A 14,059-nucleotide genomic window follows, 5' to 3' on the forward strand; every position below is an offset into this window, starting at 1 on the left:
CGGGATTTCTTCCAATGCTTTCCAGTCTTCTTCAGAACGGAGAATGAATCATCGATATCCGTCGAGCCTCCAGACAAGGGGAAACAGCTTCCGATCTATTGGATGTGAATGAGATGCTTTTGCGAGCTATCCGGTGACAAACTGCAAAGATGGAATCGAATTTTCAAAGATCACCCTTGTTACAACAAAGTCAAAGCTTTGCATTGGTATGCAACCACTAACGTTTACAGCGTGTGCTTGTGTAGAACATCTGTCGAAGCATTGGCATGTCTGCTGTATTAGCAAGCCGAGTGACAAATCGCTTCTAACCATAGTAGCTTTAATCCGGGTCGTTTTTAGCAGGTGATAGAAATATGTTACAAGCTATGCTATACGAGTGCTGACGTCACAAATCGGTGGTGACACAGTATATTTCCAACGCTCCAGCAATGAGTGATTTCACAGACTTTTCAGCCAAGATTCACGTTCAAATTCACGATTTGTTTATGACAGCATGAAATAGCAAATAACTAGGTTTCTTATTAGTCGTGAGAAGCGTGCGTCGTCTGCAGCCCTTGGCTGCAAACGACCCAGGCGCGGGGGCTTAGCTTCGCAAGTTGGGTTGGGGACTAATGAATGAAAATGACGCAACCTACCCCCAAAATACGCTAACAAACGTATTTCTCCCGGAGTTGGCCCTGTTTCTTCTCAAAGATGGAAGGAGGGGGCTGAAGCCCGAGTTTGGGCGTGGGTGGGAGGGCCGGAACCCACCAAGCTGAATAGGAAACTACACCGCTGCCCCAGCGGTTCACAGTGAGGTACTGCGGACGACCAAGGTGCCACCTGGCGGCAGCCACAATGGCGCCGGAGACGGCCGGCCCGCCTAAGGGCTGGCCCGTCCGGCTCTGGTGTCTCCGGCCCCCGAAATAGCCGGCCGGCCGGGTGACATGACGGACACGGCTGCCACCCTGACCCCATGGCAGTGGAGGGAGAGGGGGGAGAAGGGGGCAGGGTCAGCCGCGGCCGCTGCCAGGTATGACACGCTTGGACGCGGATGGGCGGCTGCTGCAGGCCGCATCGCTCTCTTGCGCTGTGCAATGCCGTCCACGCAAACGGCGCACAGTTGCAAGTTTTTTGTGTCCTCCATACAAGTGTTTCGCCATTTTGCGTACTCTGACCGTAAGCTATGCTTAGAACATCAGCTCGTACGTCGGCCGGTAATAACAAATATTTCGCGATTCAAGGCGCCAAACGCGTAATCTCCCGGGCTGAATAACGTTTGAATGCACCGCGAAGAAACATGTCCTAATTTTAACCGTTCTAGTGAATACATCCATTAACCGCGAGCCAAATGTGAATAACGCAGTCGACAGCATTTGCTACGTAGACCACCGCCGCCAACACGTACAGCAATTGCTGTGGTTTACACTTTGATACAAATCCCCACTCAGATCAGACCGAGTGTGTGTGCCCATTTGACCATGAACCACGAGAACTGGAACTCTTCCGGCGGCGGCGCCCGGTCGCAGGGTGTGTTTGTGATTGGTGGTGACGTCAGTCGTGACGGACCAATGGCGGGCGTCGGCGACGGACCGATGGAGGGTGTCAGGTGTCCGGGCTACATATCGCGTCTGTTAGCTCGGCGCCCACCTGACCACGATAGTGACCGATAAACGGTCGTGAATCAGGCCGAACCCCCGGAGCTCTCTCCGGCCTCGCTCCGACCCGTTCAGCTCGCGTGCTGGATAACTTGTGCCAAGTTCACATCAGAACGCTTCTGTTTGGTCCCGAAGACAATCCAAAGCTGCAGGCTTTGACGGCATTTAAACAACCCTGCCTACCTTCATCCTCATATCTTATGGGGGACTCTGCACCGCAGGTATCTGCTGTTCTCAACAGACAAGTTCATTAACAAGCCACCTTCAATGGCCTTCAGGCAACTGAAGGTGACATGGGTGAGCAGAAAAGTGACACGAGGGTGACCACATAAATGATGTGGCAGCGGTGATCAAGAAAGTGACGCGAGGAGACCGAGAGGATAACACGAGCGAGGATATGCTGGCAACGAGGGGAAAACCAATAAGGGGGACATTCAGGGCGCACTACGCTGCGTAATCAAGGGAGACTGACCAGGTCCCAACACACTTTTTCACGGACGCCAGGCTTTAGTGTGCAGGATCATAACCAGCTCCGCCATGCGTGCCAATTCTTCGACATTAACCACAACCAGCTCTAACCCGTGGACCTAGTTATCTTGAGAGGGACGATCAGGGGAACATCGCGCAGGCGGCCATGGGACAAGGCTGCGAAAAATGGCTTCGGCTGGCGTGCCTCTCGACACCACTGTACCAGCGGTTGCCCAAACCATGTACAGGGTGACAGCAAGGCCGGAGCGGTGTCCCGAGGTGCGGAGAGACGCACCTGGTGCCCTGCTCCGAAAGGGGTCGCGGCCGTGACCAGTGCCGGCCGGCGGCGGGGGCACCGGTCGGACAGGCCCGCCCGCTGCCGCCGCCCCTGGCTCGCACCGGCGCCGCTATCTGGTCCGAGTGCGCCCGGTACGCCCCACAGGCCGGTCGTAGTGGGGGCTGAGGCGGCTTGAGCCCGACCACGCCCTGCTGACGCCCGGTTAGGGCACTCAGCGCACAGCCGCTGACAGCGTGACGACTCCACCTGCAGCTGCCGTCAGCGCCGCCAGCTGAGGCCTGCGGAAGCTGCCCAAGCGAGCGTGGCCCTTTCAGGTAGGAGGCAATCGGTGAAGGGACAACTACTGTAAGTATCGGGATTTACCATCCACGTTTTTACCATGAGCAAGGAAAGGTTTTTTTAAAGACATGGCTCAACTACCATCACTTCATTCCGCCATCCCTCGCTCTACACCAAACACATTTTTGAGAAGCGCGTGCACGGCTGTACATAGCGAGAGGTACTCATTTAGACAGATGTGATTTGGCGACAGTTTGAGCATGTGTGTCATTAGACCAAATTGCATGTTGCTGGTATATATCTGCTTTTTAAACACAGCCCTGCAACTGAGTATCCAAGTAAACAACGTTCCCGAGAGCCAAATTATGCTTCGAAAGTTACTGTGCTAAACGCCACAGGCGAGGAATAAAAGCCATATAGTATGTGTTTCCTTGAATTCATGTGGCCATAACCTCATATTTCGATATGCGTTCACTAAATCGATTGTCTCAAGCTCTCATAGCATCTATTGCATAAACACACTGGCAAATTAGTGCACTGCAAGCACTACATAACGCAGATGCTGGGAAAAGCAGAGCAAGTGAAAGGTAGCACTTTCCTTGTGGCGATCCGGGAGTCCAGCGGGATTGATTCCATCAGAGTGGCTGCTTCAAATACGAATCCGCAAATGTTTAGAATGATTTCAAGCAGCTGGTACTACGTGGGTATGGCGTTAGACGGACGAGGTCATAACAGGCATCAGTTACCAACCGTCATCACGAACATAACTCCCAAAACTAAGTTATCCGTGCCTGACCTCCCTGACAGTCCATACCAAAGGAGTGGTCCAATGCACCAACGCTTTCGCCAATGCATCGGAAATTCCACCCTGTTACAGCTCAACAGGCGGAGATTCTGAGGTAGCAGCTGCACTTATTCGCTCCAATTTCGCTGCTTGAACTTTCACTATGAGCTGACTTGAAATATGACAATAAGTCAGACCAGGTCTGGCAGCATCAGGTCACAAAATTCATGAGCTTGCAGTGGTTGAAAGTCTGGAAATTGTGACCAAAGCGTTGCAAACATCGAAATAATTCGGCACTGACAAAAATACCTTTTTAAACGCATTAGTCTCCATTGCCGGAATCTGGATCTTACACAACTTGCATTTTGATGTTTTGTTTCGCTTTGGAACGCACCCATAACTTTCCAGTTAGAATGGTGTCCATGGTGATATGCCCCCACTAGCCAAGAGCGTCCATTCAACCTTTAATATCGTAAACTGTATTCTTTGTTGACTTTCTAGTAAAAGAGATAACGCTATTTGTTTTTGGCGTCAACACGCACCCCCAACATTGGTCACTTGTACACATTCTACAATTCTATTTTCGCACAATGACAAAATGACTTATGGACCACGAGTAACTGCGGGCTTTTTTGGTGTTGCCGACAAATAGTATAAACGAATCATTAGCCTCCACGGTTTCGCTGCATTTCGCATCGCAGTGGAAGACAACATGGCATATTGCAATGGCGAATCAACTTTTTCATTGATGAGGTTCGAAACGGGGTATGGGGGCACACGTATCAAACTTCTCCGGGATTTGACATTATGCTACAGACATCGCTCACGAAGAAGCGAACCGTTCAGATTGGTGCACCCTGCACAGGACTTTTCAGGGCACAACCCAGAAACTGCATGACCTCAAGCATGTTCACTTGTGTTGACTGTTAACATGGTCACCTCCCTCACACAGTGAGCCTAGTCCATATCCAATCAAGCAAACACTCCAGCTGACCTCACTTGTTCCGTCCACGAACGGAGCAGATGACATCCCATCGGGAGCACTCACAGGCTGCAGGGCGGCTCAAATCGACGCCGGACACCCTGGCTTCCGAGCGCTGCCCTCGTAAGCCTGCCAGCCGGGATTGATACCCGTACCGGTACCAGCCGAATTTTGGGAAACGATGTACCCCGTTTGCCCAACTTCCCACGGCGTTGAATGATATATATATCTACAGACGTGGACCATCTCACCATATTTCGAAGCGACCCCAATCACGAGTCCCTGGTCTAACAAAGTATCGCCGGACTACCACTCATACATTGGTCACCAACAACACCAGACAGCGGACGTTTTCATCCATGGGCATACGTAGTATTTCACAGTGAGGAGGGGGGGGGGGGGGTACTGCTCAATATTTTTCATTGGAAACCGAGCATAGTGCGCCACAGACGCGCACAACTTCTTAATAGGTCTCCAAACGACAACGCACGATCTTGATTTTCTTACTCTTACGTGTCTAACTGGAAATACGAGAGGTCAATATTTAGTTACGTAGATAACAATAAATCAAATAATGTGGTGGTACGGATAGCAGGGGGGGAGGGGGGTACCCCACCAGGGGCTACTGTGTCATGCACCGCTGTTTCCAATGAAAATATGTCCAACGACCGCCAACGCGGAATGCAGCCAGAGACTGCCTCACTGATCTTGGTCTCAGCGATGCTCGTGACAACTACGGATGGTAAACAGCGACTGTCTAGAAAATGAACAAGCTAGTGATATGCCAGAGGAAAAAGACTGAGCCTGAGAGACATGTAAGACATTTAAGTGAGAGTTCGCCTGGACTTTGCCACACTGATCACATCGCGTTTATCACCTATGGTGTTAGCCAGTAGGGCTCAGGTTGTCGACCCTCACCTAGCAACCTAGCCATAGCCATAGCTGCCATAGCCATAGCTGCCATAGCTGCACCAGGAAGTCACAGCCCACGTGACGTCACAAACGGTTCGACGGTTTGACGTCACAATGGTTTCACGACTAAACCAACGGCTTGCGCCCCTTTGAAGCTTAGGAAACACACCCAATTGCCCCAAAAGTACGGAAGATAGCAAGACGAGGATCTATATGCACCTTTGACTTTTTACAGATTTAATCAGAGCCCTTCGAGTGGATGGGCTGGTTGTGTGATTGGTTGGCCGTGCTGGTTGATAACTGGTATGCTTGTGCGGGAGAAGGCAACGAATATAGCTTCACTTTGATGATCCTTGATTGGCTTTATGATCCGTCAAGAATCCTTACCGCTAAGTAACGAGTCTCTGCCACACTCGTGTTGTCCGTATTCCGGAGCTGAGCTGAGAGGTGCAGTGCCATCCTGGCATGATTACATGGACAGTACAGATTCCTGAGTCACCAGTGATGGGACGCAGGACAGACTGTGTGCCCGTTGTCCGGAGCTGAGCTGGGAGGCGCAGTCCCACCCTGGCACACGTGGGCGGGACAGATCCCCGAGTCACCAGTGATGGGACACAGGACAGACTGTGCTGCGGGAAGTGCCCGTTGTCCGGAGCTGAGCTGGGAGGCGCGGTCCCACCCTGGCACACGTGGGCGGGACAGATCCCCGAGTCACCAGTGATGGGACACAGGACAGACTGTGCTGTAGAAAGCGCCAGAACTATTATCTGCTAGACCTGCATGACTTTCCATGCCACTACCGAATCGTCAAAACATGAGTAAAACTGGTCGAGGAGGTATTTAGCCATGAACAGCTGCACGCTCTTACCGTTTCGCGCCAGGCAGCACGCAGAATCCAGGTAATTCGTCATTGAAGGAGACTCCTCACAAACTTGTGATTTGCATGGAGGGAGACTCCTCAAAAAGTTTTAATTTGCATGGAAGGAGATGCCTCACAAACCCGTGATTTGCTCGGACACCTAATGTAACCATCACGCAATCATCCCAATGTTTTTGCTCACTTGTTTACCAGACGTTGCTGTGTAAGTTTAAGGCTGACAGGTGAATGAAGCACCCATGATCAACTTATACGAAAGCTGACTTAGCACTCAGTTTGAATTGATTATAGACAGATGGTGCTCGCCGCAAGCACTACTTGCACTACTTGGACATACACCCGCACGATTACGGGTGGACCTTGAGTGCTGGTTTGGTATGGTAAGATGCAAACATTGCGACCCGACAGCTAGCGTCAGAACTAGCAAGGAATCGCACGGCTATGTCTACCGTGTTAGATCATCCCTCGTCAGAAGCTTACTTTTCAATTTCATGACAAGGTCCCGACTGAACAGATGGCCGAATTGAAGATTGTGTGGCAATGTGAGGGCGTGGCTCCATTACCGCAATGTCACCCCTTATCGGGCCATCTCTCACATGCCTCCGAAGAGCCTCGCCTTGGCGATTTACTGCTCCGCGACAGTCTGCAGCACCATTGCTATCATCTGTTCCCTTGCGGCGGGTTTCACCTGGTGCTAGGCACCAACTGCAACGGCGCATCATCACATAAGACAGTAACGCCTGTCGCGAGAAGTAGCGCTGGATTTAGCGCAAAGGTGCCCATATATATGGGTCACGTTGTGTCATATGGGTCTCGAACTTTGCGCACAACATTTTAAAGCCGTGAGACAGCATTATATCAAGTTCTACCTTGCACTGTCCAAATAAGTTGTTTTTGACCCCACCCAACTACACACCACACATCACTTTTGCCAAGTGACCGCCAGTGCTGTACCTATCCGTCACAAGTTGATCTCGTGTCGCTGCGACGCTCGGTCCCGGGGCCGATTGATCTCGTGTCGCTGCGACGCCCGGTCCCCAGGATCAGGGCCCTGTTTATCTCGTGTCAATGCGCCGCCCGGTCCTCAGGATCGGGCCTGGGTTCAACTCTCTCTGTGTGCAGATTTTCAGCGCTTCGCAGCAGTTGCATTTACCGTATCAATTATATGGGAGGCCTATAGTTGCTTTCATACCGTTGCTGGAGAAAATATACGCCTTAGCAGACAGCTTGCACGGAAGTACATCAAAATGCAACCAAAGCGAAATGTGACGATTCACGCTTCCGGTTTCTAAAAACTGCCTGGACTTTTAATTAGAAGTTGCAAACATATTGCTTCTAGTCTTCATAGGAGTGTCGGGAGGGCTTATCACGTATTGTCTCTCTGTTTAAATGAAAGCATTCAATGCCATTCTGGCACAGCTAATCTCACCTCATTTGGTTAATTCGAAGGCAGACGCTCTAACCGGCTGAGGTACCAGAGTGTGCAGGGTACATCCTACCTGGAATAATTACAAGAAAATTCGGTGCACACATGAATTAAAACGTAGTGGTTTTCAACATGTCCTCCTGTCATTCAAGGGGCCAACAGCGCACCTGTGTGTACGTTGCGTCATGTCATGTGCCGGCCCGCTGGGAGGTCGGAGTGGCGTCCCTCGCAGACTCTGCCGCGCATGTATCGGGCCGTTCTATCAGAGCAAACACCCGTTCAATTACACAGACGGGCTCGCTACTGCTCTTTGACCCGCGCCGCCGGCTGGCTAATCTGAGCACGCCGCGCCGCCGGCCGCGGCCGCGGCCAGGCACGCCCGGACGGGTGACGGGGACGTCCGTCGCGGCGGTGGCCGGGCTCGGCCGGACGGGTGACGGGGACGTCCGTCGCGGCGATGGCCGGGCTCGGCCGGACGGGTGACGGGGACGTCCGTCGCGGCGGTGGCCGGGCTCGGCCGACGGCGAGCGTTTCCTCCGGCCGGACATGCGCAGGGTGGGACGCCCAGGCCACCACCGGCGGAATGACGGACCGCTATCTACAGGTGACAGACGCACCCAATGGACGCGCTGGCTGGGATAGGCAATTATCATAGGCCGCTATCACTGGGATAGGCAGTTATCATAGGCCACTATCACAGGGATAGGCAGTCATCATAAGCCGCTATCCCAGGGATAGGCAGTTATCAGTGTCATGTGCCGCTCGCCTCTTGTACGGATGACGACGGAAACTGTTGCTTGCCAGCAGTTTGCAGATGTCAGCTGTTGTTTGGTTGTCCGCTGGTCCCGGGCAGGCAGAGGCATCGCTCGGCTCTGTGATCGGGTGCTTGCCAACACTCACCAGGCCTAGGTATCAATCCGCGAGCAGTCTCCGTGGCAAATTCTTATGCTGCACGGAGTAATATTTCCGCGTTGTATGCCGTACCTATGCGTACATGGTGTAGGTGGAAAAAATTATGGGCATCAGGTTTGACCACGCTTAGAGTTTATCAGAAATATAGAAAAAAGTTTCTGATCTCATTACACTAAGCTGACTTATCTGATATCGACAAATCACACCAGACTAACTTATCCAGATTGTCTCGCCTACACAACACGCACGCGCCACAGCACTGCCCCCAGTTAGACCCGTACTATCGGAACCATTTCTCAGCCTTACCTGTCCAATTCTCCGCTAGTGTTGGCCGTTGATGGGACGACCCATTGATCCTGAGCCACGCGACACCGCCGGAGTTTATAATCCAAACAGGCAGAAAGCTCTTGTCGTGTTGGTCAAACTTCCGAGCAGTTGACACAGCTATTTGACGTTGACCTGAAAGCTTTTCGGTCAGCGAGTTTTGCTTAATTGGAGCTCCGCTCCGCGCATCATCAAAAAGTGGACGCCATGTATCCCAATCCAAGCCAGCGTAAATGTTTGAAGCATGTTGTGGTCGGATGAACAAACATTCGTTCATGTAGAAGTGTTCAAATCAAACCCAATGACCTCTGGATCATAGCTTCGTTCAATTTGAGCACAGACTCAACAAACTTGTCTTACAATTAATTCCAAAAGAACCTTGTTATTGACTTGTGACAGGCCATATTCCTGCACTTTTCGGTGCCTAGCCGACATCCACTACACATAAAAACCAGGGTAAGTGGTTGCATAGTTCAAAGTAGTCATTTCGGTGCGTCTTGCGCATACATGAGGTTCTTCCAATGCGCTGTAGGTGAAGCATTGTCATAGTATGCCGCACGCAGAGCCAATGGTTCCTCCGTGGTTTTTGGCGAATCGTCACTAATTTCGATATTCTTGTCACGTTATGCAGTGTCGACACAGCTAAATACTGTTCTTGGCTTCACACAGTGATTGAAGCGGGGACACCGTTCGCACACGCCGCTAAGATGGGCGACCGAGCACCCAAGAAACGGACCAGCTGGGAGGGCAACGAGGCCAGAGCGGTCGGCTCAGGGCGGCTGCAGCCCTCCACGCGCCACCTCGTCAACCGCTCCATTCAGACCCAGACCGAGGGCGACGCGCCGTTCAAACTGCGGCGCGCGCTCTCCGACTGGTCGCTGATCGAACGCGGCCCGCAGACACTGCGCGCTCGCTCCAAGAGGATCCGCCGCGTCGCACAGCTCTTCGAGGAGCTGGCGGAGGCGGCGGCCGCGCGCCGCGCCGAGCTGGAGCGGCCTGGTCACCGACCGCCAGCCGCCGCCGCCGCCGCGCGGGCTCCGACCGAGCGGGAGGTGCGGCTAGTGCCGATGCCGGCCGCCGCGCCCAGCGCCGAGGCGCGCCGCGTGGATGCCCTCCTCGCGCTGGGCAGCGGGCTGGGTCCAGCCCGGCCCGAACCGGAGGAGCCGACCGACGGGGACGAGCTGGACGAGGAGCTGCTCTGGGCCAAGGTGCGCGCGCAGATCGCGGCTCGCCGCACCAAGTTCCAGCGACTGGAGGCGGCGTCCGGCACGCCGGCGGCGCAGGGGTCCGCCGGCCGGCCGGAGCCGAAGGCCGACAGGAAGTCGGCGCCGCCGGTGCTGAGGCAAACGTCGCTGACGGCGTGGCGCAAGTCGCAGACGGCTCAGCCACCAGCGGAGAAGAAGCGCACGACGTCAGAGCCGCCGCCAAAGCAGATGTCGCCACAGGCGTTCAACGGCAGCGCAGTCAATGGCTCTAATGGTCATGCAAATGGTCATGATCTGAAGACGACGAGAGGCTGGAAGGGGAAGTACATTGAGCAGAACGAGGAGCAGACGGTAAGATAGCTCGATCAACCGACAAACTGCTTTTGCCTTGTGTATTGCTATAAAGGTAATTAAATCACGTTCTCTTTTCCATTTAAATTTCATTTAATTAAATTTTCCCCCCCAAATTCAATTAAATTTTTCATAAAAAACATAAGACATATCATCAGCTTGGCAGGAAAAGGAAAATTTGACAAAAGCTTTACTAACCATTTTAGATTACATAGAAAGAAAAACGGTAGATACTGCGTTTGTCCCCCGTCCCTCCCTCTGTCATCCACATCCTGAGGCTTCGACACCACTGCTTGCAATCGCTATACGGACAAACCTGCCAGTTCTTGCGTTTTGTGCACCCAACAGTGACCCGGTCATGGCCATCGATGCCCGACAAATGTGGTGCGAATGCATGACTTGTGGGCCGCAGACTGTATATCTCAGTAATATTGCTCCAACCGGACACAAAGCTATCACTTATAATCACCTTGCTTCAGGGCAAAAACGATCTGCTAAGATGCCAGCCATCAAGGCCTGACATGTTGAGTGCTAATCCATGATCATAAGTAGCCCGTGCTAAGCAGCGCGAGGCATGCAAATACTGATTTTGGCCAGTTTCACCTGATTTCAGGTGCTTCAAAGTCTCGGCAGTGCTGTGTTGGCCAAGCACAAGATGGCGACGAAGCAGAAGTCGCGTGCGCACCTGGAGAACAATATGTCAGAAGCCGAACGACGCTTGAAAAGAGCACAGAACCAGCACAGCGCTGCGCAGCTTAAGCTCGACAAGCTGAAGGGCAGGCTGACCCGAGACAGTGCATTCGAAAGGAAAGGGTACGCAAGGGACCGTGTCGTTCCCTGCTCCGATTACGATGATCACTGTGCCGTTTGCTGCTCGCCATGTCTTACTGCGTGAAAAACCTTACATACGTGCGTCACACATGTTCACCAATTATGTATCGCCCAATGACAGGCTTACTGGTGACCCATCCCCATCAGAAGTTTCAAAATGTGACTGAGATCGGACGTTCTTTTCAGCGCTGCCCCGTTCGTTTAAACACTTTGTGAGTACGCCGCCCCAGCGCAGTGTGCTGGGCCAATGAGCACAGCCTGAGCGCTGACGCCGGTCTCTGCCGGCAGACTGGAGGCGCTTCTTACTCGCCTAAACAACACGATCAAGGGTGAGCAGCGTCAGATCGAATGGCGCACTCTCCAGATCGCCGAAACGGACGCCAGCCTCGAGGAGCTGGCGCGACGAGCCGGCCATCTAGCGGCGTGAACGAGAACCCTTGCAGGCAGCGTTGGTGAGGCGCCGTTGTTTGAGTTGCGGCGTGTGCTGAGCGAAGGGAGCCATGTGATTGGACGCTTTAACATCAACGTTGATTTTTTGCTGTCTTGCACCAAATGTCGCAGCCTGAATGAAGAACAGAGTCGACTGATTCGCTGGACGTAAACAGGAACTACACTCTCTTCGTGCTAAATATTACCAAAGATGTGCACACAGCTGGCCACTTATGCACCTGTCCTTCGAGACATATTTGAATAGATATGTGTCAATTCCTGTTATGATCCGGTCACCATATCGGCCGTTTTCTGGAAAAATCTAAACGTTGATCTCACCAGAAGCCCGGGTTAGAGTTCAAGCATCCCAAGTGTGCTGTCCACGTCAGCTTACCATTGCAACAAGCTCTCGTTCATCCCGAACTGAAGACAAGGCAGTAGTGAAATTCAGTGGAAACGCGTCAGTGGGTCTGCAAATGCAATGTATTGTACCAAGCTACATGGAGAATGCTGTTCCTTCATATCAAGATCGGCTGTAAAATATACTCCATATTATGTTGTGTGTAAACGGTCACAAATCAGCACCGCACAATCAGTAATAAAACTACAAATATGTATCACAAGTACACAGTACTGTGACGCGTGGCACATCCCCAGACCGGTGGATCGCCACCACTCGCGCACGACCCACTAAAGACCCTCAACCAAGACTGGCGCGAAACCGGGGCCGACGGACCAGCGACAGGAGAGCGGGCCGCGCCCCGACGGCGGGCGCGCCAACAGCGGCCGGACGGGGCATGCCTCCACAGACAGCGGCCCGAGCACGGCACAACCCAGGACCAGCGGCAGAGAGGGGCCCACAGCCCGGTGAGCAGCGCTCCCACCAGGCGGCCGCCGCCGACCTCAGGGGCCGGCGCCGAGCGGGCCCACGCGGCGGCGAGGTCGGACAATGAGCAGGGGAGGCTTCAGCCCTGAGAAGGCTGTGCACATGATGGCCATGTTGACAGCGGCTGCCGCGAAGGAGATGAAAAATATTTTAGAACCATGCACGGACTCTGCCAGCTTATACCGCGTCGCCAAATGATCAACTAGAATCATCCCATTATAACGATCATCGGCGTACCACACCTGCTTGATCGCAGCGCAATCATTCCATTTCGTGTCACAACATAAAGTTGCCGTTTTGCGTTACAACAAGCAAGCCAGCAGTAAGGAAGGATGACCATGCCGTTTCGCCTACACATACGCGCGCCCACAGCATCGCTGACGAACTCTGTACCACAAATCCTCCCACTGACTGGGTGGCACATGCTCGCAGTAAAAACCGATTTCATTCACGCTAGTGGGAAACGCAGTCACGCGAACAACACCGCTGATGTCCATTGGTCCACACACCTTCCACGGTTCGGACATGTGAGGGGTCGCTTAAAACCTTCCATATAGGCTGAGAGTAGCCGTAAAACGACGGCCTTCGCAGTCACATAGAAACGGCTCTACATTTAGATCCTTCACAGCAGCGCTGACAGCCGACACGCCTCTGCGCAGGGACAGACAAGTCTGCAGGCCTCGACGCGAGGGCGCAGTGACCCCGGCACAGAATCCGTCGCCACTCGCTGGCTCCAGGTCACCGTTCAGTGGTCTGCACACTCAACCGCTGGTCCGAGTGCTCCCGGTCCCCGATCGGCGGCCCCTCCACCAGTCCAGTGGTTCTGGCTGCCGCGCTGGGTCCTGGTCCCCGCTCGCTGGTCCCGGCGGCGGCTGCTGGTCCCTGGTCTCCGCCCGTTGGTCCCTGGTCCGGCGCCGGGGGCCCGCCGGTCCGCAGCGCTAGTCGGCCTCCTCGTCGGTCGGCTTGTGGAAGCCGTCAGCGATATCTGCCGGGTCGAACTGGCGCTGCTTTTTCCGGTCGTTCCAACGCAGGCACTCGTCGAGCGACTCGAACCAGTCGGCGATCTGGTCCGAGGCGCAGATCGACGGCACCGGGTAGATGGAGGTGGTCACTCGCAGACTGCGGCAGGGTCGAATGTCAGAGCGGAACAGCGAACAGCACAGGACATCACCGGGTAGATGGAGGTGGTCACTCGCAGACTGCGGCAGGGCCAAATGTCAGAACGGGACAGCGAACAGCACAGGACATCACCGGGTAGATGGAGGTGGTCACTCGCAGACTGCGGCAGGGCCAAATGTCAGAACGGGACAGCGAACAGCACGGGACATCACCGGGTAGATGGAGGTGGTCACTCGCAGACTGCGGCAGGGTGGAATGTCAGAACGGGACAGCGAACAGCACAGGACATCACCGGATAGATGGAGGTGGTCACTCGCAGACTGCGGCAAGGTCAAATGT

At 53.7% G+C, this 14,059-nt stretch overlaps 2 protein-coding genes across 3 annotated transcripts in view; one reads left to right on the forward strand and one right to left on the reverse strand.

The window, feature by feature from the left end:
* The first annotated feature begins 10,250 nt into the window (after positions 1 to 10,250).
* On the forward strand, positions 10,251 to 12,095 carry LOC119109088 (uncharacterized). The gene is made up of 3 exons (XM_037232625.1): positions 10,251 to 10,455; positions 11,069 to 11,268; positions 11,575 to 12,095. The coding sequence occupies exons 1-3, from the start codon at positions 10,333 to 10,335 to the stop codon at positions 11,711 to 11,713; spliced, it is 462 nt and encodes a 153-aa protein (XP_037088520.1). The 5' UTR covers positions 10,251 to 10,332; the 3' UTR covers positions 11,714 to 12,095.
* An 85-nt stretch (positions 12,096 to 12,180) lies between these two features.
* Positions 12,181 to 14,059, reverse strand: part of LOC119109084 (NAD kinase) — a 115,587-nt gene continuing 113,708 nt past the window's right edge. For both annotated transcript variants that reach the window (XM_037232622.1, XM_037232621.1), the window contains exon 9: positions 12,181 to 13,720. In XM_037232622.1, coding sequence (XP_037088517.1) covers positions 13,540 to 13,720 — 181 coding nt within the window. In that variant the 3' untranslated portion in view covers positions 12,181 to 13,539. The remainder of the gene's footprint in view (positions 13,721 to 14,059) is intronic.

This window comes from Pollicipes pollicipes, unplaced genomic scaffold (genome assembly GCF_011947565.3).
Source record: "Pollicipes pollicipes isolate AB1234 unplaced genomic scaffold, Ppol_2.1 Scaffold_7231;HRSCAF=8579_pilon_pilon_pilon, whole genome shotgun sequence".
Taxonomy (NCBI): domain Eukaryota; kingdom Metazoa; phylum Arthropoda; class Thecostraca; order Pollicipedomorpha; family Pollicipedidae; genus Pollicipes; species Pollicipes pollicipes.

Bases quoted from the DNA above. Each gene is read 5' to 3' on its own strand.
- LOC119109088 (XM_037232625.1), top strand. From the start codon at position 10,333: ATGTCGCCACAGGCGTTCAACGGCAGCGCAGTCAATGGCTCTAATGGT. The intron at 10,456-11,068 runs GTAAGATAGCTC...ACCTGATTTCAG, and splicing joins AGCAGAACGAGGAGCAGACG to GTGCTTCAAAGTCTCGGCAG. The intron at 11,269-11,574 runs GTACGCAAGGGA...CTCTGCCGGCAG, and splicing joins AGTGCATTCGAAAGGAAAGG to ACTGGAGGCGCTTCTTACTC.